The sequence below is a fragment of the Schistocerca nitens genome, chromosome 1, assembly GCF_023898315.1.
Source record: "Schistocerca nitens isolate TAMUIC-IGC-003100 chromosome 1, iqSchNite1.1, whole genome shotgun sequence".
In the NCBI taxonomy this organism is placed as follows: domain Eukaryota; kingdom Metazoa; phylum Arthropoda; class Insecta; order Orthoptera; family Acrididae; genus Schistocerca; species Schistocerca nitens.
In genome coordinates this window covers 768,277,519-768,303,471 of record NC_064614.1, presented here as the reverse complement: position 1 = coordinate 768,303,471, position 25,953 = coordinate 768,277,519, and the positions used below count along the sequence as shown (strand labels likewise).

Sequence of the window (25,953 nt, the reverse complement as noted above, 5' to 3'; positions counted from 1 at the left end):
TTTCTGTAAATGTTTCTTGATTTGATGTTCGTTTAAAATGTTTGTACCCAGGTAGCTCTTTGTAGACTGGTATACCGTTTTTTATCACGTATTCCTGTTTTATTAAGACACTTTAAAAGATTTTTTGTGACGGTTTTGGGAAGGGTCCATATTTCCTCTCCATTTTAAAGACATTATTCGACCTTTATGTGAAACTTGGTTTTTAAATAGAACTAATCGATGTTAATCATTGTTTTGACTCCTATCATTTAACAAACTTGTTACAGTCGTTAATTAAGCTCAAAAATTTAGAAGTTTTCCACAAGAAAGCAAGTGTAAGTAAGAAACAAGAAAATGTTGACCATATTTACATCTACTCCTATTCTCATTAAATCACACAACCCACCCACCCACCCACCCTCCCACCCTACCACACACACACACACACACACACACACACACACACACACACACACACTCTCTCTCTCTCTCTCTCTTACACACACAAACAAACAAACAGCCAGCTACGACCAACAAAAGGAATTTGAGCTGTGCAGTGGTAACACAACACAAAAAAGACTTCACGAAGTCACATCATAATAGTCAGCATCATTATTGGCAATGTAATAGAAAAGAAGCATTCGCATTCGTACCGGGATAATTTTGAAATCTGAAAGAAAAATCGTAGCAGTTCTATCTCAGCACCGATGTAAAGAAAAGACTACAAAATTTTTACACGTGCGTTGAATTTGAAGGTTTAAAAATTCGATGAAAATCTCCACCAATATGCGTAACCTTTAAAAACTGGCCCAGATCATGAACAGTTCAGTAAAAATTATCACAAATTGTTGTCAGTTCGCTAGCGTATCTTTTAACACAAAACGGAAACTTGCAAAAAAATTCTCTTAGTAAGCAGCAGAATCTTCAAACTGATTTTAACGAATGTTCTTTCGATAGAGATGTAATTGCTGATAACTGAATTTGTTCTGTTCGATATAAAGTTGAAAAATAAAGCTGACCTTACTGAAGATATCATTCACGCAGAATGGGTTATTCTGTGGTACATTGGTGCCAAATTGTGGACAGAAACATAAAGCAGGAAATTGTACTTAAAAATAAAATGGTGTGGGAAAGAAGACTGACTTTCTAGAGTGCGAAATCATACGAGGGCGTGCTGAAGAGTAATGCCTACGAACCTTTTTTATGTAAAAGCCCGTCAAGCTTTTTTTTAAAAAACAACCCTGATTAATATTCTACATCTTTGTTCATAATATATACATTTTTATTTGTCAACGTAGCCACCCTAGAAACGAACGCATTCCTTCCATCGAGAGCTTGTTGATACCGTCACTGTGGAATGTTTGTTGACAGAGCCACAATATCATTTCTGCTAGCGCCTCATCATCACTGTCAAAGTGAAGTCCTCGAAAGTGTTGTTTAACTTTTGGAAACAGATGAAAATCGGATGGGAGCAATTCGGGACTATATGAAGGATGAGCGGTGACGGTGAAACTAATGTGTCGGATTGTTACAGATGTCAGATCTCTTCCGTTTCATGTAAGCACTGGGCATTCGACGCACCAACCATGTGCACAGTTTTCTGTAATTTTAAACATTTTTATTGGCTGAGATCCAGCAACCGAGCGTTAACTTAATTACAGGATGTGTGTATAGCCACCTCTGTGGCACAAAATGATTGTCAAATTGATCGTGGTTTCGACGACACTAAGGCGGTCTTCATCAGAATAAAAATTACACAGGATTACATGTAAACACACCATGGATGAAAAACATCTGAGCAAAAATTCTCTCGTTATTCTTATGACAATTTCTATTTGACGAGAGCATTTTTTCTCAGATGTTTTTCATTCATGGTTTGATTACATGTAATCCTATGTAATTTTTATTCTGATGAAGACGGCCTTCGTGCTGTCGAAACCATAGTCAATTTGACAATAATTTTGTGCAACCGAGGTTGCTGTACATACATTCTGTAGTACAGTGTTTTGTACTGCAGCTCTGCAATAACGGCCTGTACACGTTCTGGCGAGGCGCCACGCTTACCTGAAAGCTGTGTCTGAGTCATCCGACGATTTCCTCTGACGAGTTCGTCAACTCTGTTCTAACGAGTCTCATCTGTTGCCGTACGCGGTCATCTACTCGGAGACCTATCATACATTTTGAGGTTAACACCACCGTTTTCTACATTAAGAGCACGAACAATGCAATGCCGCAGATCACTGGTGTCGACACAACCAACGGTCACCGTACACAGCTTTCATTCTACTACGGGTTGCAGTTGAAGGTCCGATTTCTGCGGTTGCAAACTCGATTACAGCAAGCTGTTTCTCAGGCACTGACACTGCTACGTTAGACGGTGTCATGTTACACGCTACAATCCAGAACCCCCTAGCGACAGGCGGTTGCAACTTGCGTCAGCGAACAGGGGAAGTCGACCGTGTAATACGCATGACATGTAATACCTCAGCCGATATTGAGGACGGAATAAAAAATTCGCAGGTATTACTTTTCACTACGCCCTCGTATTCAAGGTAAATTAGTTTAACACTGATTTGTCGATCTTTAAAGAGCAGTAAGAATGGGTGGTGTACTTTTTCCCGCTATATCTTGCCACTTGTGACGTTACTGTTCTTATAGCTCATCTGAATATCAATATGAACATATAAGCTTAGCAGCCAGTGACATTGGTGAGTTCTGAGAATAAGTAATACTGCACATCTGAGCTATGGCCAACTCGAGAACATTTTTTCCTCGCACGTAACATCTGGAGTAACCCCCCCCCCCCTCTTTCCCTCCATGCTCCATCTGTCATTAGTTGCCTTTCCTTCAACTTTTATTTATTTTACTCATATCATAAACATAAGAAACCGCTATGACGCTGAGTGGTAGTGTTAACGCTTTTCACGCGTTGGACTCAGGTTTTTTAAGTCGGTTATAGCACCAATTTAAACTTACACAGCATTCACTGAAATTGCATCAGATGAAGACATTTGGACCGAGCAACATGACTTTTATTATTTACTTACCGATAAATGTCAAAGCAAAACTCTATTATTATAAATACGTTACCTTGGATCTTGGGGAACACGATGCGTGCATGATACGCCACAGGCATACGTCGCCGTTGAGGTAGGACATACGGTCTAAACTAGAATGATCCAGCACAGCCTGTGCCTTGGCCTCCAAGATCACTTGACCTCAGTCTTCCGGGGTTTTCTGTCCAAGACCTCTAAAAAGAGGAGAACTGCAGCAACAACCGAGCAGTACTGCAAAATTTAGGATCCGAGGTAGTTTTGAAAGACTTCGGAACTGCTAGCAGAGACGTGTATAATATTACTCCAAATGTGAGTACGCACGTATAGTAAATTGTGTAACGTGCTGAAGTAATATTATCTTTATTGTATTTTCTGTTAAGGTAAGCTCTGGGTGAACTTTGAGCCAAATCGCATCGGGGCTTGACCTTAGGGTATACATTTAAAATACAGTTACAATAAGCGGGAAAGTATTTGATGACTTGCGAACTCGTAATCACATATTCGCAGGTATTTCCAGAACGATTAGTTTTTTTTTTTAAAAAAAACTTTATTGCTCAATACATTATGATACATTACAACCCACTACCTTATACAATTAGTGGGTCCTAGTTGATACAGTTGGGTATTAGTACTACAGCTTACTCTACTGGTTTTCTATTGCTCTCACTATGGGCACTACTATTTGTCTTCCTATGCTATTATTATTTTATTCTACTTATACTAAGCTACTTCTACCTGCAGCGTTACAAATGTGCTAGCAAAGTATAAACCTACGTTGTTGGCCCTGTTCACCGAGCTAATCCCGGTGAACGTGCCCCTGGCACCGGGCTGGCCGGAGTTGTAGATCGCTGCAGTACTATTACATATATTTTTATCCTAACTTATCCTACGTCTAACCTATCCTAACCTAGTGTCAAAATCGGTGAGTGTCTCAGATCGGCAGTTGGGCGCACCCCCCCCTCCTAATCCCAGGCGTGGCGGATTCCAGTCGTGAGGCGGCTGGCCAAGTCCACGCCTCGGCGGAACAGGTCAGGTGCGCGGAGTCAATTTGGGTGTTGTGAAATCTTAGTCATTGTTCCTGAGATATTCCCTTATCACTTTGAGTGAGATCTCATTGGCCAACTTGTTCAAGATTGTGAAATGGTCCTCATGCCTGAGCAGGTGGCACGTGTCATGGTGTGGTAGTTGCTGGCGAAATTGCGCGGCGACGTCGTCGAAGAGGCGGCACTCATACACCACGTGTTCCGGGGTGCCTGGTGTGGCCCCACAGTCACACGCTGGTGTAGCCCGTTTCCCGAACCGGCATAAGTATGCCGGGTAAGGTCCATGACCTGTGAGGAAGTGCAGCAGTCCTCGCGACGGTGAGAAGTGTTTTAATTGCAACCTTTCCCTGATATTGGGCAGCAATTCATGTGTTCTACGACCAGTTTCTTCATTATCCCATTGTTCTTGCCAAAGTTCTTCCCCCCTTCGTTTGATTTCTATTTTGTTCCCCACGTAAATCCCCATTAGATCAACTATTTTATCCCTGTTACCCTTTTTTACCCAGTACCATGTTGCCCGTTCCCTAATTTTTATGTCAATCGGACAGAGCCCCATCAGTACTGTTAGGGCTCCTCCTGGTGTTGTTCTGTATGCCCCTACAGATCTGAGTAACATGTTCCGCTGCACTCTTCTCACAGCCATGGCAGGCATAACCCTCGTGAGTCTGTGGGCCCAGATTCCTGATCCATACCCTACAATTGATGTCAAAATGCTGTTATGATATAACTTGATTAATTCTGGTGGTAAGTGGAATCGCTTGTGTCCAATGGCAATTAGATTATTTAATGTTTCTAGTGATTTTTGCGTAACGGTGTCAATGTGTGATGCATAAGTCCACCTCTCATCGACGACTACGCCCAGGTATCGCGCCTCGTGGCGTCGAAGAACTGGTGAGCCATCTATCCTTACAGTTGGGTTTCTAACTAATTGTCCTTTTAGAAGCAAATATGTAGATTTGGCAGGAGAAATCTTCATTTTAGACATGTGGCACCATGCACTTAGAATTGATATAGCCCTTTCAATTTTTGGCTCTAAGTCTTCGCGGCTACGGCCACCAACCAGCAGGAGGAGGTCGTCCGCGTAGGCTATGCCCTCTAGCACATCTTCGCTGTTCTGAAGGTTTTCCAAAAGGGGTTCCATATTAATATCCCAAAAGAGTGGCCCCAGGACAGACCCCTGTGGACACCCCTTATTGATCTTTTTACTTATTTTCCCGCTAGGGGACGATAGCCAGACCTCCCTATTCTCACAATAGCTCCTGAGACAGCCATATAGCGACCTCGGGCACTCCTTCTCTCGCAATCGGGAGAAGAGCGAGGGCCACCACAGGTTGTCAAAGGCGCCACTGATATCCACCATGATGCCAACCACGTATTTGTGCGGGGTAGAGGCACAGACATACTCAGCCAGGGCAATAGCGTCAGACGCCGATCTCCCAGACGTGAAGCCAAACTGTCTGTCACTCATCCCGCACAAAACTCGGTGTGCTGCCAGTCTGTCTGTCAGCAACCTCTCAAAAAGTTTCCCCAGTGTGTCTAGTAGACAAATGGGCCTGTAGGATTTAGGTTCTCGTGAATCTTTATCTGGGCTTTTCTTGATTATTACTACGTTTGCCCTTTTCCATATTTGGGGGAATTTCCCGAGCCGCAAACACTCGTTGTATAGCTTTGTGAGAGGTGCCACCAACTGGGGGGCCAGGAATTGCACCACCTCCGCAGTGATGCCGTCTGGGCCAGGAGCCTTGCCTTTTTTAAGGGCATTTATCTGCGTGGCTACTTCTTCCTCGGAGAAGGGATATACCATGTAGTTGTTCCGATATTCCTCTTCATCTTGTCTCCGGATCTGCTGTTGTGCCTCGGAGTCATCATTCTCGTCATCGTCAGGCAGCAGGACACGGAGGAGGACCTCAGCAGTTTCCTGCCAGGTTTCCGTCATCCTGCCCTGATCCCTGACGGTGGACAGCACCATGGGTGACCTGATCTTTTGCCGTACTAACTTGTATGGTACACCCCATGGGTCTGTAACTAGTTGCGTCTGTACATATTTTTCCCAGCTCTGTAGCCTTACTGCTTTAAGCTCTTGTTGAAAATGCTCCTTTGCCTCTCTGTATCGTAGCAGCCAGCGTTGCTTTTCTTCCCAGACGACACTCCGCTGGTAGTACCTCCTCGCCCTCCTGATCGACTGGCGCATCTGTTCCAGTTCAGCTGACCATGGTGACGGAGAGGCCGCTACGGCTCTCCTCCTTTAGTTTGCAGACCTGCGCTCATTGGAGCGTTTCTGCTTCTTTTATCGTATACAGTGACCTGTGTTAGTATTCGCTACTAATTATGATACTCGCTGTTTTACAACAGGTACCTCTGGCATCCCTCTAAGCATGGTGTTGCAAGAGGCCGATAGTGTCGCATGGGCTTAAACTGGCTCTGCTGTGGTAGCAATGGATGAGCCTTAGCACCGCGTTTAGGGCCACAGGCACTCGGATTCGGTCAGCAGAGTGATGGCAAGCTGTCGTGGTACGGTAGCGAGAAATTACTTTGATATGATTCGTCTGCTGCTGATAAGAAAATCGGTGGTGAGAGATGTCTGAAGGATTAATGAAACTACTAATCAGCAGCAGAGCAGTGGCATATAGCGTTTAGTGAAGTCGAGTTATAGTGGAAAAAACCGACACCAACAATAAATACATTTAAGTTGTTGGTTGATCTGGGGAAGGGAACCAAACAGGGAGATCATATATTAAATGTATTCGCAGTTCCGAATATGGACTACCATCTGTTGTATAATGAAATGACGACAGTGAAAATGTATGTCGGACCGGGATTCCCCGCTTTTCTCCTTACCATTAGACCATACGAGCGGGACTCACTGCCAGACAGCATACGGCCATGTGTCGTCTACTCTGTGTCTACAACCTGTTCTCGGGCATCCATTAAGTATACTCCCACACAAGGAGGAACCATTTTAATTGAAAGTCGTTTGCCCGGAGTCGGCGGACAAATACGACATTGCAGTGGCTGTGCTATTCCGAATTACGATGCAAAATTCCTTTGAACATGCATGCATATCAGAAGGTACTTTACTTCGTAATTCGAAATGACACAAGTACTTCAGTATCGTAATAATGTGTCGTTATTATTAATCGGAAACCCATTGTAAGACGATTGAATCTGTTTCTCGATTCGTACTGCATCTTAGTTTGAGACAAGAGAGAGATAGAGAAAGAGAGAGAGAGAGAGAAAGAAGAGACGTTTAAGCCGGCAAGCAACGAGACTATAACGGTTACCAGTTCAGTTCAGCTTAGTTAATCTTCAACAACACTCAAAAGAAATAGTTTTCTAGAAATAAGTACGGCAATTATTTTCTCTTTCTTTTCATTTCAATGGTAGTTCCAGAAGAGGACCGTTCGAACAGGGCGATTGAGATATTTAGCTTATCTCGCAGTATAAGAACACACAAATCACGAATTGATGAAAACAGAAACTGTTTCTCGCTACTGTGTTTTGTCTCCCTTGCTTAATATCTCGCACATTTTCCAACAGATTGAGATGGTACATTCGCTGAGATACTGCATTTGTTTTCGCGTCCACCAGGGTTCGAATCCGTGTGTCCTCATGCCGGATTTGTAGTTTCTGGATCATTTGAGGCAGTTGCTGAAATAGTTCTTAGAACAGGGACACGTCTTATTCCTTTCTTCAAACATCTCGAACTCAGCTATTCCGTTCCTAACGGCACCATTGTCCACGAGACACTACTCTCGAACGCATCATCTCTGCGGTCTCAGGTTCACATCATAAATAATTCTGGCCGTCAAACATCTTGTCATATCTACATTTATAATCATTTGTCTATTGTAATGTACTTAACATGTGATAAAAAGTTCATTTCACGTACATATGGGCCCATGTACCAATTTTTCGAAATGTTACTGTGTTTCTTTGCAAGATCATAGTTCGCAGATTTAAAAAAAATGATGAAAGGAAGCAGCAAATTCATCAAAATGAAAATTATGAAGTGAACGTGTATCTCTGCAACAAGGCGGTACGAAAAGTAATATGTCGCCATAAAATTGTGGGTTAAACTAGAAAAGGTGCAATTGGTAGTCCAAATACTCTTGTGTTATATTATAGTTAGAAGACTAATATTTCAACGTTGAAAGTATGGACATTGCAAAACTTGGTTATTGGACGTGTCGGACATTATATCTCACGATCAAAAGTATTACCCTACTATTTAACAACTGTTTTCCCTACAATTTTTATGTAGTCTGCATACAACATGAAACAATATTACATGTAAGGTTTAGTGGGCATCAGAGATTTTAATACAAAAAGTTCATAGTTTTCATCTTTTGCTAATTTTGTTACAGATCTGTGTCCCTCTTACAGTCAGCAATGAGTGTGTCCATATTCAGTCTTCTGTTCATCAACATGGCAACCCTATGCTCCAGCTTGTTTGTCGCTGCCGTAGTAAGTATATCCGTTTACTTTTTCTTTCTGAAAAATAAACATGGCGTATTTATTAGCTTGTTGTTACACTAGCTTTTAAAACGCAGCACAAAGTGGTTCAGAGATTGGAATTGTGCTCAGCGAGATAAGCAAAAGTATACAATCTGTGGCAGCTGTCCCCATGCTGCATTTATACTAAGCGTGGTTTTGTGTAAGTATCGTTTAGAAATAAAAACAAAACAACTAGACTTTTCTTAGCAATTTTATTTTTATGTGAAAGCCTGTACTTCAGTATACTTTTCTAAATAATTCCCACCAATATTAAGGCACTTGTCGTATCACACAGCCATCTCTCCTCGTAGAAATGTCTCCTAATTAGGCAACAGCTGCATAAAGCACACTTCTTGACATTTGAGGAAACTCTCCCTCACTTTTTACTCAACTTTCTGTACTAAATCGTTAATAATGACTGAAGGCCCCCAACTTCGTTCCTCAACTTGCACATTCGTTCAGCCGTCTGTAAATACTCTCACTCATTTCCGTACCATCCTGTCGCTCGGAATATTTACTCCATTCTCTTTCGCGGTCTGATGGTGAATTTTAATCCGCTTTCATATCATTAGCACTAAGGAAACTAATAACAGCTCTTATATCACAATGGTCGGGTTTAGCAATCAAGGCATTTCAGATACTCACAGACAAACGTAAACACAGAGAATATTGATAAGAATCATGCATTGGTATATTTTCATTTGAGAACGGTACACGCTTCGTACCACGGAGACACAGATAACACTAGATACATTCAACATTCGTAATTAACTGCTGATACAAAACACAGATTCTCTAAAGAAAACTGAAACCGGTGGGTATGTAAAATTTATGTTGAGTGATGTGAGGGTTCACTGGGGATGACAATTAGGTATAGTTAGGAAAAAAGCTGTTGGATTAAATAGAGTTATACCAGTACGTCTCTGACCACAACTTACTCATGTGTCATCATTTACATGAAAATATTTCTCTTGGAAAAAGAAAGAAAGAGCGACATCGTACTTTCGCATGGCAGGCTCTGAGGGGTTGTTCAGCTGCCTAATCAGGAACAGTTTACTTTCTCCACACACAATGACCTCTTTCTTCGCGGTGTGTGAAAATTATGTCTTAAATGTGTCTGACGAGTGTAGCACGAACTCTGTCCACAAGCCCTAGAGGGGCCAGTTGGTTCCGACCGTCCACCGTGTCATCCTCTGCCAGTGGGGTCATTGGGTGTGGTATGGAGAAGCGTGGGGCCAGCAAACTCCTCTCTCGGTCGTTACCAATTTCTGTGGTCTGAAGCCGCTACTAGTCAGTCAAGCAACTATCAGTTGTCATCACGATGCTGAGTGCAACCAATTCTAGTCCTCCCACCAATGAAAAAGAAAGTCCTGACAGTACCAGTAATCGAAGACGGACCCTCCAAATGGTAGTGAGCTGCGCTGACCACTAAGTTACAAAGGCTGACATCTGTTGAGTGTAGATGACCGTAAATAGGGCGTGTGTAGTGTGATGATATGTTTGTGTTGCGTATGATGAGAGAGGAGTGAATGTGAAACGCTGTGCTGACACATAGGCTACACCACTAGAATAGCGCTGAAGAGACCGCTGTGTTTAACGTCCCCAGCTGATGGAAGGATCATCAAGAGTGTTACAGTTCAGGGATCACTGTGGGGAAGTTTGGAATTTAGGGGAGGACGTCCATGCAAAGCCCATCGTCAGAAACATTAGGCCGTGACTGCAACATCTTTCCGGTCATTTCCGGATTCGAACCGAGTACCACCAAGTTGAAAACTACTGCGCAGACGCACAGACGTGCTTTAACGTTAGATATACCTTTTGGAGCTCATGTTTCAGAAACATTTTTCTCTTTTTTTGGACCATACTATCACCTCTAAAAGTTTGTTGTTGGAGTTGTGGTTCACCCCGCACATTACTCCTGCACTCTCAAAACTTACCGGCTGCAAGATATAACAAAACCGCACAAAGAACTCATCATAGTAATATCATATGCAAAAACTCGTGCTGTGGGGTGGCTACTTGCGATATTTCTATAAGTACAAAAAGTGGGACTGACAGAACGTGCAAAATGACAAAGCAGGATTGGCTAGAGGTGAAATGCAAAACTATAGAAGCACGTAGGAATATGATAAAGGTAGACGCCGAATATAGGAAAACTGAAGAAACATCATCATCAGAAGGTAAGATGATAATCAAGTACCAAGCAAACAATGGAAGATTCAAATGGTTCAAATGGCTCTGAGCACCATGCAACTTAACTTCTGAGGTCATCAGTCGCCTAGAACTTAGAACTAATTAAACTTAACTAACCTAAGGACATCACACACATCCATACCCGAGGCAGGATTCGAACCTGCGACCGTAGCGGTCGCTCGGCTCCAGACTGTAGTGCCTAGAACCGCACGGCCACTCCGGCCGGCAAACAATGGAAGACCTAAGGGTAGAAAGAAGAACATGAATAATATAAAGGACAGACATTGTAAAAGACTTTTATGGATAGGGAAGAGGAATTGGTTGGAGGTATTTAGGAGGTATGGTACTGTGAATAGAATGTGACAGAGCGCTGAAAGACCTAAGTAGAAGCAAGACACCTAGAATAAATGACTTTTACTCATAATGAATAATATCCGTCAGAGAAACAAGCGTGACAAAACCGTACCATCCGGTATCCACCCTATATGAGAAATGCGAAATACCCCCAAAAGTTCAAGGTGAAGTTAACAGTCTCGATGACAAAGAACGCAGGTGCTGACAAATGTATTAAGGAACTATCTGTTTAACAGGTCTTGGTTACAAACAATTACAATAGTAATTATTTACACGTGAATGAAAAGACTCGTAGAAACCGATCTGGGGAAGAACAGTTTGGGTTCCAGAAATATGTATGAACGTGCTAGGCAATACCCAATCCATTACTTAAAATGCAGACTGAAAAAAGACAAATTAAAAATTATAATATCTGTAAATTAAGAAACAGATTTTGATAATGTTGAGTGGGATACACTCTTGGAAATTATGAAGTTATCATGGATTAAAAAACAGAAAGTGAAAAACCATCTACAGAAACCAGACAGCAGTTGTAAGAGCTGGAGGACGAAAAAGAGAGGCAGTAATTGAGGAACGAGTCAGACATGTTTGTAGCCTATTAGCCTTCCTCCACGTTATGCAGTTTGTACATTGAGCATACCCTTTAACCAAGAAGAAATTTGGTGAAGCAATTAAAGATCACGAAGAAGAAACATAAACTTCTTTTTACCAATGATATCGTAATTCTATCACAGACAAGAAAGGACATGGAAAATCAATTGAATGGAACGGCCATTGATTTTAAAATAGAATATAAGATGGATATTAATAAAAGGAAAAAAAAGTAGTAGAATTCAATCATGTGATATCAAGGGAATAAGATTAGGAAACCAAACACAAAAAGCATCATATGAGTATTACTATTTCGGCAGCAAAAAGCTGACTTTAACAGAAGTAAAGATGGTGTAAATTGAAGTAAAGTTTTTCTGTAAAAAAGGACAAAAATATCAACATCTAATATCTAAACTAGTTTTTGGGAACGTGGCCTTATATGGAAGTTAAATGGTGACCAAAAATAGACCAGACAAGGAAAGAATAGAAGTGTCTGAAACGCGGAGCTAGAGAAAATGGTGTAAAGGTGGGCACAGGTCTAATTATGGGCACCCCTCACGAAGAGATGGGAAGTGCTGCGGTCTGGCGACCAGAGCTGAGAACGGTGCCTGTTGTTGATAGACGGTAGCAGTGGACAGTTGGAAGCATTGTTTTAAGCAGTGTAGCTAAAGCGTCGGTTATTGTGTGAATTGGTGTTTGTTCACGACTGCAGACGTTTGGCAGGTATCTGAAATGGTTTTCTTTTTGTATTCTTCTGAATAGTTTAAAACAATTTCTCAGTGATATCCGGAATAACGGAATCCTAAGCTACTTCTAGAAGCACGTTTTACGTTACACACGCTTCTAGGTTAGACGTGATAGTGGCCATGTTGCTTAAGAATGGTTGGTGTAAATGTGGACCCATTGGGTTGGTGTAAAAATGGGCTCCTATTTAAGGAGGGCCCATAATTACATCATCTCTTCTCTTAAAGAGTGTAAAACATTTAAATAATTTTATGGGGATATGGTTAGTCGAATTTTGTTTGGAGATCATATATACAATCTATGCAGCAACAAATAAAGGAATAGAATTTTCAAATTGCGATAATAGACCCTAGTGCTTTTGTTCGTCCTTGCAGAATGCCGAGAACGAAGATGCACTGAGAATGTAAGAACCAGAGGCATCAGTGGGATAAATCTCAGACGGTTTGTGCCATAGCAGCTGTGTAAGCAATGGAGGCTTCCGTGAAAGGTGCAGCAAGAACATTCAGAGTGCCTCGTACTGCTTCACAGAGATTACGTAAACTTGATAAAATTCCTGAGCAAGCAATGCAAGAGACAAAGCTTAGAAGGAAACCGATTTTAAATACAGACCTCGAAAAATAGTTTCTTATCTCCTTGAGGTGGAGAAAAATTCTTTGGTTGCACTTTGGCGGAGCAGAGAAGAATGACATTTTTACTTGCCCGGAGAAATTGTTTGACAACCCTTTTCAAAGGAGGAGAAGCGGACGAGCTTGGGCTGACCTTTTTCTTCAGAGACACAAGGATGAACTGTCAATTCGCAAACCTTGTGGAACTTTATATGCCAGAGCCTTAGGATTCAATAAAGAGAATGTGATGATTTTCTTTGACTTATTGGTAACGCTTTCAATAAACACTCATATCCAGCAGACCGAGGGTACAGCGTGGACGAGACAGGCTTGTCGTTTGGCCAAAGCAAAATTCCAAAAGTGATAGGGGTGAAAGGGAAGAAACAAATTGTAGCTCTAATATCTGCAGAAAGAGGGGCTACAATCACAGTTATCGAATGTATGAGCGCTTCGGGACATTGGGCCCCGGCAATGATACTTCTCCCTAGAAACAATATGACCCATTATGAGAGGTATAAATTCGTAGAGCCCATCCTTCAGAATGGGTTCAAAACAATTTATTCATGGAATGGCTTGTTCGCTTCATCGAGAAAACATGTCCGACTGAACAAAGGCCTGTTCTCCTGAACTTTGATGGTCATTATAGCCACGTTCGAAATCCAGATGTAATTGACTTGACGACAGAATACCACGTGACTATCATCTCACTTCCTCCACATTGCACCCACAAACTGCAGCCTCTAGATAAGACGTTCATGGGACCTCTTCAAACGTACTACAGCGAGGCAGTAAGAGTGTGGTTGCATCACAATGGGCGCCCTCTAACACATTACGACGTCATGGAGGTTTTTGGCCAAGCCTACCTTCGTACCGAATCAGCTGAGACTCCACTAACTGGGCTGTACCCTATGAGCCGTTACATCTTCACCGACGCTGATTTCATAGCTGCTGAGTTGGTTGCAGGAAAATCTTGCTCCACAGTGGAACATAGACTTAATGTTTCTGAATCACATGCTCCTCTGCTTCTTCTTCGAGTTATCCTGATGTACAGTCACATAAAGCTCTAGCTATGACAGTTTATGCAATTTCACCATTCGACATATCTCCTGTCCCGAACATTATGAAGAGAACCACAACGCGGGTACGGAAAGCAGCAACCGCCTGCCATATCAATGGACCGCCATAAAAAGATCACTTGACAAAGTCGCTTGACGAAAGTGCTGTCAAGAAAAGGTTATTGAGTTTCTCTGGTGTTAGAGGCCGCGCTGCGGACAGATGTGCAAAATCTAAAGGCCTTCAAAAAAAGAAAATTTGTTCCACAGATCTATCTGATTCATCATCGGATTCTTCAGGTTCCTGCAGCCCTCACCTTGTGGGCAGTGATAATGACCTTGATGTGAACGAAAGGTACACTAGACTCAAGCGAAAGCTCTAATTTAGATAGCTGAATTTATTAATCATTCAAATTGCATAACATAATAGTACAACAATAAAATGGTCGAATATTGTAATTATGTACATGCAGGTTTTACTATACTATACCTAACTTCCACTAACAGTTTTGCAATGTGTATGTAAGATGTGCTTTGTAATTGAATTTTTTACATTTAATACGGATTTTTGTTATCAGTTTTTTCACACAGATGACATCTGCCTCCTGGAACGATTTTCTTCCGATGTGTGTCTCAGACTCTTAGAAATATTCTGAGCTGACACATAGTAGAGTGTCTGGAACAGAATTACCTCCTCCAAGCCAACAATCCTGGGTCCACAACCCAAGTCATACTTTCCTCACAGGACGTCCTGTAAGCTAGGGATCAAAGCAGTCACGTAGGTGTAGTATTTTTAGAGTTCCGAAAAGGATTTAACAGAGGAACATACCCAAGCTTATTAACGGAAGTACAATCATTTGGGTTTTCTAAGTAAATGTGTGACTGGACTGAGCATTTATTGGTGGGAAGAACGGCGTATGTTATCTTGGATTGAGAACTGTGAACAAATGTAGACGTTTCTTCAGTCTTGTGTAAGGGAAGTGTGTTTAGGACCTTTACTATTCATGTTGTATATTAATGACCTGGCGGACTCTATTAATCGTAACCTCAGACGTTCTGAAAATGATTTGACCCATGATGAAGTATTGTCCGAAAGAAACTGCATACATATTCAATCAATTCTCGGAAAGATTTCAAAGTGGTGCAAAGACTGATAATTTTCCTTAAACGTACGATAACCTAAAATAGTGCTATATTTATATGTATTTACATTACTATTTGTTTCTGGCCTCAACGACAGGCTTATTTTTTCGCTTATCAAAGAGCGACGGGTGCTGTGTTAAAGAGCTTCGTTGTTATGACGGGTGTCTTAGCGGTTGTATGCGCTTGGTAGCAGGCCGCACTGGCTTGGTGTGTGTTTGTTGTGTACAATGTTCGATCATGACTTATATTGTGTATGGAACTGTTGGTGTATTAGTGGTCTCTAATTCCTATTCTATTTATGGTTCTAACTGGAACGTATTTGCGTATAAATTTCATATTTTCTTTCATACAGCTGTTGCAGAGAGATGGAAATATAGGAAAAGCGATGAATGCACTTTTCTCAATACCTGGTCTCCTCTACGAAACTACAATTTTCTGCATTTATGCGCACATCATGACCGACCAGGTAAGTGACTAATTGTATGTTTTACTATTGCTCTGCGAAAATGTCTTATTTAATTTTTCCTTTACAATGAGCTTAGTGCACGTAAAGAGAGAAGAAGGAAGGATACATAGGGTGGTTCAGCGCCTGTTATCTTTAACATTATTCATTATTTTATCTGTTGAAATTGTTTATCATTTATTTAATTGCCTTCATTGCTCGAGAATGACAGATGCAAGAATCTTTATCAAATGGTTCAAATGGCTCTGAGCACTATGGGACTCAACTGCTGTGGTTATCAGTCCCCTAGAACTTAGAACTACTTAAACCTAACTAACCTAAGGACATCACACACATCCATGCCCGAGGCAGGATTCGAACCTGCGACCGTAGCAGTCCCACGGTTCCGGACGGCGCGCCTAGAACCGCGAGACCACCGCGGCCGGCAATCTTTATCGATTTGATGGTTCTAGACGTTATGGGTAGATTTGAATAACTTTGTGACAATTTTAAAAGTATAGGCAAGGAATTTAGATGTGTTTCTCTGTCTTAAAAGTATAGCTTGCTGGCCATTTCAGGTTTTTTAACCGAAATGTTTCGCGTACAGCTGTTGTCGAATGTCACTGAATATTTTGTTGAAGGTTAGCTACAGTAAACACGAACAATCATTACACCAGTATCTTCAGTACGTACAGAGATTAAACACAATCATAGAGATCAAGTCCTATACACTTAGTTTTTATCAATTCACGAAAGTTGCCTGCACAATCAGTAGAGCATTTTCCTCAGAAGAATCCCATCTGTATGACAACAGAAATCTGCATGAAAACTGTAAAACGTTTTTCGTGAAAGTCGATAATGTCTCATCCATACTGGAAAAATAACAAAAATTTCTCGTTAGCGTCGACTAATTAGACTTAATAACTACATTCTATATGAGGATATTATGCAGGTGGAACACAATAACTACAAAATACCTTCTCAAGGAGAACTTTAACTAGAAAAACAAAGTGTAAAATATTTATCCTAAGTGAGCATTACGAGTACAGTTGACACTCTGCCATGAAAACGAACAGAATATAAGTTTAACGTGCTGAGTCATTCTCTACGACCATACCCTTGCCTTTCAGCATGACTGAGATTTGGTCTAAATTACAGGTCGACTGTTTTCAGCCAAGAAGCTGTGGGGTTCTTAACTGAAATTGGGAGGTAGTAAATTGTTTTCTCGTGAATGGAACAAATATGACTGCATGGAAAAGGATTGTCCGACCTTTCGCTAAGATCGAAAACCCACAATTACTTTGTGATTTCCGATGAATCACCGTCTTACCCGCTGTATCCAAAGCCCTAGAATATATCGCTTAAGGCCAAAAGTTTTCCAGACCGTCAAATTTGACGTACTGCTTAAAAAATGCGACAGCTAAAATATTCAGGTTGTATGCTGAAGCAGTTACAGAGCTTCTCGAAAAACGGACACCAACGAGTTGTCTCTGGAAATTAAAAGTTCTGCTGAAAACATGTTGTTTTAAGAGTGCCAAAGTTATCAGTTTCTTTGTCAATGACATCTCATCGCATCTGTCCTCCTGCAGGTATCATGTCCATGTCGACGATCTTCAGTGTTACCCAAGTGGTAGACATGAAAGAATCATTACTACTATCTTCCACTTGAATGACGATCTGTCTTCAGTTGTAAGGTGGGCTCAATATCTGGGACTTAAACGAAATGCAAAAAAGTCTCAAGTAATTTTAGCATCCCACCAGAAATTAATAAGTTATGAATTCCGCTTACAATTGCCTCCTATTCTTCCCGACAGTATTTGAAAGAACTTATCAAAAACATTAAAGAATCTGCGTGACCTTCTCAACAGGGCAGAAAACACGGCCACCTTATGCAGAGAGAATTCCGACTGCCTCTATGTACTTGAAAAATTTCGGAACATATTTCCACGGGGTGTGGAACGCAGACTTCTGCAATCACTCGTTCTACCGAAGCTCCAGTTAATCCAACACGGAACGAGTGAGAACTAACAATGAATGCTTGTCTGCGCTGTCCATCTGTTTCACCCAGTCAGTGCTTCAAATGCCCAGTTACGTCGCCGCAGTCAGACGACCTACGTGGCTGTCGAACCCTGTGCTTACTTCATCGGTGCTCGGTGCACAAGAACACCAGTGCTTTGTGTCGGAGATTAAGTAATTCAACACAAGGCCTCACTTATCTAGTACTCTAGCTGTGTCCAACTAAGAAACAACATTCTTTTATGTTGCTGCTGTCCGTCTCTGGAATAAGACGCTCTCTGCTCACAATTAAACGGTTTGTTACTTTTAAGAAGTGAAACACTTCTTTCTGTCTCTTCCATAAAGTTTCCGGAAATACCACTTGTTGGATCACTTTTCCTTCCATTAAATGTATTCTCCCAGCTACGTTGCTTGCTCTTTTAATTTATGATAGTAGAAAGTCTGATTAGTATTATCAGGTTAAATAAACCAATAAATAAGTAAAAGGTTACGAGTTACGGTATTTACCTTGCACCAAAAGGAATCCTTCCGAAATCTGTTATTGGAATCGAGGGATAGGGCTTGTTTTTATTTAACTTCTGCGACAATACGAACAAAATAAAAAAATTAACCTATAGAGTTTGCGTGTGTATATGTATCTTATGTGTTGTTACTCCATATCTGCTACAGTGTATCTCATTAGTGTGATAGAGCACCATCGCTGTGCTGTCTTCAAAAATGGTTCAAATGGCTCTGAGCACTATGGGACTTAACTGCTGTGGTCATCAGTCCCCTAGAACTTAGAACTACTTAAGCCTAACTAACCTAAGGACATCACACACATCCATGCCCGAGGCAGGATTCGAACCTGCGACCGTAGTGTGTGCTGTCTTCATTTGTACATTTGAAAATTGTGTTTGCCAGCTCAGGAACTTATATCACATCTAATTTTCGAATTGCGCTATTCAGCTGCCTTCTGCCCAGTACGGAGCACGTCTGCGGCTTCTAGTCATAACCACACACTATCGGCCAAAAGAACTCGGACACCTCTATGTAAGGTGGAATTGATCAACAGATGTCACAAGTAGGTAACCAACCTGTATAAAAGAAGGTGGGTGTATTGTGTTGTCAATAGAGAATCGGTGTCGGCAAACTTAGTCGTTCGGTAGAGCTCAGTGACTTCGATTTGAACTAGTCACTGGACGTTACCTGAGTAACAAATCCACCAGGGACATTTCAACCCTTTTAAATCTGCCAAGTCAACTGTTGGTGATGTGACTATGAAATGGAAATTCGAAAGAACAAACACTGTAAAATAAAAATGCCGTGTAGCTAGGGCCTCTCGTCGGGTAGACCGTTCAGCTGGTGCAAGTCTTTCGAGTTGACGCCACTTCGGCGACTTGCGTGTCGATGGGGATGAATTGATGATGATGAGGACAACACAATACCCAGTCCCTGAGCGGAGAGAATCCCCGACCCAGCCGGGAATCGATCCCGAGCCGTTAGGTATGACATGCCGTCACGCTGACCACTTTATTTTTTTATCTCAGTTTGTTCGTGATTGTTCGTTGCATGTGTCCGGGGCGGACGTCCATTACACCTGTTCAGGTTCATCGTTGATCTGTTCACTCAGTTTTTTTTATTACAGAGAGCAACTAACCCTCTGACCGAAAACGCTGAGCTACCGTGCCGGCAACCACTCAGCTACCAGAGGCGGACAACAAACACAGTTAAACTTAGTCTAAGCATATCTCACGTGCTGACACAAAGGGACCGTCAAGCACTGGAGAGGTCGGTTGTAAAAAGTCGGATGAAACCAGCGGAAGAAATCACTTGTGAGTCCCATAGTGCCATATCGCCAGCTAGCACTACGAGTGTGCGTAGGGGAGTTGGAAAGAATGGGTTACAAAGGTCGAGCATCACGTCACAAGCCGCAAATCCCTGTAGAGATCGCCAAGCAACGCTCGAGGTGATGTAAGGAGCTCCATCACAGGACAGTTTATGACTGGAAACGAGTGATTTGGAGTGATGAATCACGCTGTACCCTGTAGCAATCCGGTGGAAGTGTCTGGGTTTGGCGAACACCGGGGTGACCAACTCCATGATGTGTGGGGCCAACAGTAAAGTTCGGAAGAGCTATTCTTAGGGTATGGAGGTGTCTCTCCTGGTTGCCCTGTGGTCCCCTTACAGCGTTTAAGAAAACGCTATATGCGAAAGGATATGAATACATTTAAAGCATTGTGTGCTGCGTACAATGGAGGAACAGTTCCGAGACGATGCTTGTATCAGCACGAATGCACCCTGTTATAAAGCAGCAATTTTGAGGCAATGTTTTGGGATAATTGCATTCCTGAAATGGAGAGACCCGCCCAGATTCATCTTTTGGATGAGTTGGATCGGCGGCTTCGCTGCACAACCCAGCGTCCAAAAAAATTTTCGGTTCTTAAGGAGAAATGGGCTACCATTCCTCCATGCCCATTCACACACTCACTGAAAGTGTCCCCAGCAGAATTACAGCCGTCATAAAGGCGAAGGGACCGCTAGTTTTGATCAGATAGTGTAGTTCGCTAAGCGACTAGAAAATCCCATAAAATCAATTCTAAGTATGCAATTTGGTGTCGGCTGTTACGAGACAACGATCTCCGCAAGGGTGTCACCTTTCGGTGAAGACAGGAAACAGGATTACTAGACATTGCAAACTGTGACTGAGGTCCATTCAGAGGCTGCTGCATGCAGCGACTGTTATTGACTTGTAAATAATAGATTTCAGCTATCAGTCGTCCTTTCGAAATTTTATTGGCAGATCTAGATTTCAGCTAGAAACTGGCCATTCTCAATGCACCATCATTTTTGATCAATGTATGTAATGCCTGTTGGTCGGGCTTCATTCACAGTTCATTGAATATTCAATTTTCACTTATGATTACGAAATATTCTCCTGCAGATTGGACCGTCAAGTCTTTCCCTTCAATCCTCAAAGAAAGGAAGCCGAAAATGTATCTGGGCTACCTGAAGAAAATACTGATGAACCTAATGCAAACATATATCTATAAGCCTATCTTTATACAGGATACGGGTGGTTGCTGACCTTGACTCTTCAATATAGAAGTCGAATCAAAACACCCTCAGCCGTTTAAATTTCCAGTTGTTATTTTATTTGAGTAACTAATTTAAACGCTACATTACGCCATTTTCAGGCCTCCTGAGCAACGTGTAAGAAGAATCCCACCACTGGTCCAACCTTCAGTGGCTGGTATCTGTAGATTTCTTCGCAACACAGCGATCCCTTCGATCCACTGAATGCTCGCACCTATTTTGAATGGACCAGAGGTGAGATTCCTCGCACATGCCGGTCAGGGGACTTGAAGAAAGCGTAATACAGTGATGAAACTTGTTACTCGAATAAAATAACTGGAAATTTAGACAACTGGACGTGTTTTGATTCGACATTTTATAGTGCAAACGTAAGTATGTGTAAGGCCAAAATTAAGCAAGCAAATGTACCTATGTGATATCATTACAGAAGATGGCATATGAATTCATGCAGTCTAAAAGGTAAGGGTTTCTGTTAGTAAAGCGAAAGGAAAGATTGAAAGAGTATTGAGAAAACACCGTATTTACATATAAACCAAACACTGCTAAAACGATTGTCTGAAGTTCATTTAACATTCCACTGAATGTATCTGTCCAAGATTTACTAGTGAATTTTATCCCCAGCCAATACTGTCATTTCGTCTACATTTAGACGGAATGATAGTATTGGCTGGGGATAAAATTCACTAGTAAATCTTGGACAGACACGAAAAAGTAAGACGATAATGTTGGTAGAAAACTATGGAAACAGATTCCGACTTGAGAATAAAATTAATTTTGGTCACTTCTCGAGTCAATATGTAATAGTGAAAAGTTTTTATGTCGAAAAGGAAGATAGATGTACATAAACTTCCTGGACGAATTTGAGAGTATCGTGGTCGTTGTAACATACATGAACCTTAAAGTAGTGGGATATTTCTCTTCCACGGAGAGTAGAAGCAGAAAAATAATTTTGCTTACACAGTTGACTGTTCTGGTGTGTGTTACGGGTGGCTGACAGAAATCCTGTTCGGAGAAGATAAAACTATAATTTACTCTTAAGACTTCATTCGCACAGCATAATCGTTTAAATACAGTACCAAAAAGTATCCCAAGTGTCGAAAATTCAGTAACATCGTCGGGAAAAGCGGTTTTGTTATATATCCGCACACCATTAAAAGTTCTTGCCATAAATAAAACTAAATTAAGAACACAGTGCCGCGTTTTCAGAACACATTTTTACCACCTCCATCTTTGTGCAATGAACAATTTATATATTGGCGCGCGTATAATGAAATATGTTACGACCGCGTTGCGTTGCGTTGCGGCATCTGGTAACTCCTCTCCACGCCTCCTTGTGTTCTCGTTTCAACAGAGTATGCTCCCTCTGGCACGAACGTAGGCATAACGAGAGTCCTACTTCCCATGTGAGAGTTGCGCGTGGGATAGGAAAGGGGTAGAAATGATGCTGTTGGACAATGTACCTTTCGCCAAACGCTGAGACGTAAGTAGATGCATGTACTGGTACAGATTTGTGGACGATGTAAGATAAATGATCTACCAAAGGAAAAAAAATTACCTTCATATGGCCATAAATACAATCTGTCTGTGCTTAAGAATAAGGAAAGGGAACAGCAAACAAAATTTTGATAGAAGACGGATTGCAACAAATGGAATAATAAAAAATAAAATGTAGCTTCAAAACTACGAAGAAGAAATATAAATAGTGCCTTAAAGTGCTTTTGGTAACGGAAATAACAATCATGTGATACAGAGACACTGTCGTATTCTACACTGAACTTACAGCTGATTGAGCTCCAGTTTTAACCATAATCAACATATCAATTGAGCGAAAGATTGGAACCAATGATTGGGAAAGAAAACCGCAGCTCGCAGCTGCCTGCAACAAGAATAACAGGAGTGACCCGCAAAGATGCGTGTTTCAAGTTGAGTATAATAGAAAAACTGTTTCATGTCCATTCGTAGACAGTACAACTATCTTATAAATAAATATAAAAGACCACTGTCTAGCTCCTTACTCACGTAGAACTAATATGGGAAAGGAAGGAGTTACGCTTATTGAGACGGAACACAAGATAAAAAACACTGAGCCAAGTAGTGAGCAACAAACAGATGTTTGTGCTGGTGAATCAATACTGAAAAATAAGCCACTGTAATTGTAAGTGTATTTAAATTCCCAGTTGCAAATTTTTAACTGTTTGTGAGGAATTTGGATGCCTTAACGTGCTGTCTGTCAGAGAGCACCAAGCAGTTGACAGTCTGCAGCAATATCAGTGTAAATTTTTTAAAAGATTCCGACAGCGAAAACGACCTGGAAACCTGAATCATATAATTTAATCTCAGCAATTCACTTTCTGTACAGATTTCATAACCCTCAGAACCGAGGTGATGCAATACATTTTTTGATGTGTTTATGGTACGTAGCCATTTTTATCGTCTATCAAAATATGTAGACGTAGTGGCTCGCGTAAATACTAACATGTTTTATGTTGCTTCTTGTAAACGTTGCCATTTGTAGAAAAGAAACTCGGTCTCGTCGGGTACTGCTATTCTTAAATAATTTTTAAATTTTGATGAAAGGTGGTTACCAGGAAAAAAGTAAATAACGAAATAAATGTGTAGATAATGTAACTACAAAATTCAGACAAACCCAACCGGACAAGAAGCTGCCGAGATACCAGTTGCTTATAATGGAGCCTGAGTTTGAGCCCCGTTAGAAATAACTAAGGTTTAGGCTCTTCGACTGGGTTACAGTTCGTATCCGATTATCAGCGAGAGAAAAAAGGAAAAAAAATGTATAGATTTTTTACTAACATTATCAGTGCAATGAGTTTAATCTTATGGAAAAAAGAGATGAAAGTGATTTCATTCCACATGCAATTGACTGGTTGCAGGATATCTAAAGATAGTTCGCAGATCGTGGTAAAGTGGTTAGCGTCGCTGTGTTTAGATGCCGGATTCCGTGGATAGATTCCAGGCCGGCTCGGAGGTTTTCTTTGCTGGTTTCTGGACTTTTGTATTGTTCTAATCGCTTCATCCACCTTCATCATAGAGATGCCCAAATCGCCGAATTCGCATTAGTTGGAAAGACTTGCACCAGCAGCCAAGCAACCCCAGACGGGGTCTCTCGGCCAATAATGCCATACCATCACAGACAAACATACAGGAACAGTTACATATCCTGAGAATTCAGGCTTGCTCATTGAACGACAAGTCCGGAAAGAAGGATCAAAAAAGCGAATGTGGTCATGCACCTGAGCATGCTACTCTCGTAACGTGCCTTTCCTTTCCCAAGCTCGTACTTGTTCTCGAACATATTACCCGTGCGCATAATAGTGAGCGACCATATAGCGTTTACCCATCTTAACGAAGCACAACACTCTGTAATGTCGTCCGTACAGTCGTTCCTGTGCGTAACAGAAGTAACAAACCCTTTTCAGAGCGAGAGGCTGATGTACTCCGCCTTCAGCTGCGGCTGGGTCAACAGTGACGCTCGCTTCAAACGCAGCCTGGGCATCTTCATGATGGTGACTGTGCGCCCGATAGTGATCACGGTGGGCAAGACGTGCACACTGTCCAAGCAGATGCTGATCCAGGTGAGCGAAACCGATGTAAAGTATAGTGAAAACAGCAAAATCACTCCTGTAGCCAATAGTAAACTGTCTTGTACTGGAGCGCGGTGCGGGACAGCCGTGGGAGAAGGTATGCAGATAGTGTTACGTGACACGTAAATACTGTACGTTCGCACTGGGGAACATTTGTTGTTGTAACAGTGAAACGAGTTGCCTTGTAACATTTCTTTTACCGAAATCGGTACCTAATCGCGTTAATTAGTCTACTAGGAAAACAGTAATTAATAGTCACAGTAAATGACTGACAGTCATTCACAGAATAAACCAGTAAAACACACTGTTTTAAATGTTTGTTCCTGTAACAGTGAAAAGGTCCATCTTTTGAAGTGGTGTTCCTGTAATAGTGAAAAGGTCCAACTTTTGAAGTGGGTTCATATTCATATCAGTATATAATCAGCGGACTCCAGTCTCTACACGTTCGAGCAGATCAGGAATTTAGGAACATGTTGTGTATGTAATATTTCGAAACTGATCAAGAGCAAGTATATGAATTGCTTATGTATAGACAAATATTATAAAAAGTGAACTAAAATTATTTACTCCAAATTTTCTAAAACCCCTCCAGCATGTCAAGAGCACTAATTAGCGCCATTGTATTTTTACGTGAGGGTTCCCGAAATTATTGGCTTGCAGTGTGTATGTGGTTGCTGTAACTTTGGTTCTGTAAGAAGAAAGTGAGCACCTAATCTGCTTTTTGGCTTATTGTCATGTGACTCGCTAAGAGATTTCATTATATTTATATTTTTGTTTTCTTCGCAGGTCTTGAATGGAGCGTACGGCTTACTGAATTTGCTCTACTATCTACATAGCAGCAACTGAAACGGCACCAGAGAGGCGGACCTGAAGAACGCAATGAATGTGCTACACACTAAAAAACCACCAGAAACAACTGTAGTGTGAAAATTTAAATGTTTACTGTAAATGTGAAACAAGCCTGTGTTGATAGTATACCAGTCAACCGTTGTTCCATGAAGTATCCATAAAAATCACTTACGTCTTATTAGTTAATGTGATATCCAAGCAAATGAATTCATAACTGAAATATATGTATGCATTATTTTTATATGTGGGAAACGGACCAGTATACCCTCACTATCTGTCAATGGAACTGAAGAAGTGTCCAATCTAGTCTTGCCCTACACGAAGTTGTTCAGAATATTAATGTTTCATGCCGGCGTTATGCAGAACATAGGTATGTTGTGGCGATTTATATTACAGTATGCGTGAGTCTCCGGATTGCAAATAAACATATAGATACTAAATCTAAATCGTAGAAGCGATGACTAAATAGCTGAAACATCATGCATCGAAGCACCACGCTACCCAACAGCAGAAGTGTATTCCACTATCTCAAAACTTTTACCATCAACTTCCACAATATCGCGCCTGAGCGCCTTCTGTAAACTTAAAAGAACTAAGTAAATCATAATCTTTTGTAGTATTATGAAAAACTTGATCACATTTAAGATAAATAACTGACTACTAGATACATAGGTTTGTGTTATCATGACGCCATAAACAGTATTAACATCTTATG

At 41.3% G+C, this 25,953-nt stretch overlaps 1 protein-coding gene across 1 annotated transcript in view; it reads left to right on the top strand.

Moving 5' to 3' along the window:
• The window catches only part of LOC126201452 (odorant receptor Or1-like), a 95,615-nt gene extending 70,271 nt beyond the window's left edge, over positions 1–25,344 (top strand). Inside the window, exons 4-7 of the mRNA XM_049936790.1 lie at positions 8,443–8,542; positions 15,607–15,720; positions 24,225–24,380; positions 25,176–25,344. Of these exons, the coding sequence (XP_049792747.1) occupies positions 8,443–8,542; positions 15,607–15,720; positions 24,225–24,380; positions 25,176–25,235 (430 nt within the window). The 3' untranslated portion in view covers positions 25,236–25,344. The remainder of the gene's footprint in view (positions 1–8,442; positions 8,543–15,606; positions 15,721–24,224; positions 24,381–25,175) is intronic.
• Positions 25,345–25,953: the final 609 nt, after the last annotated feature.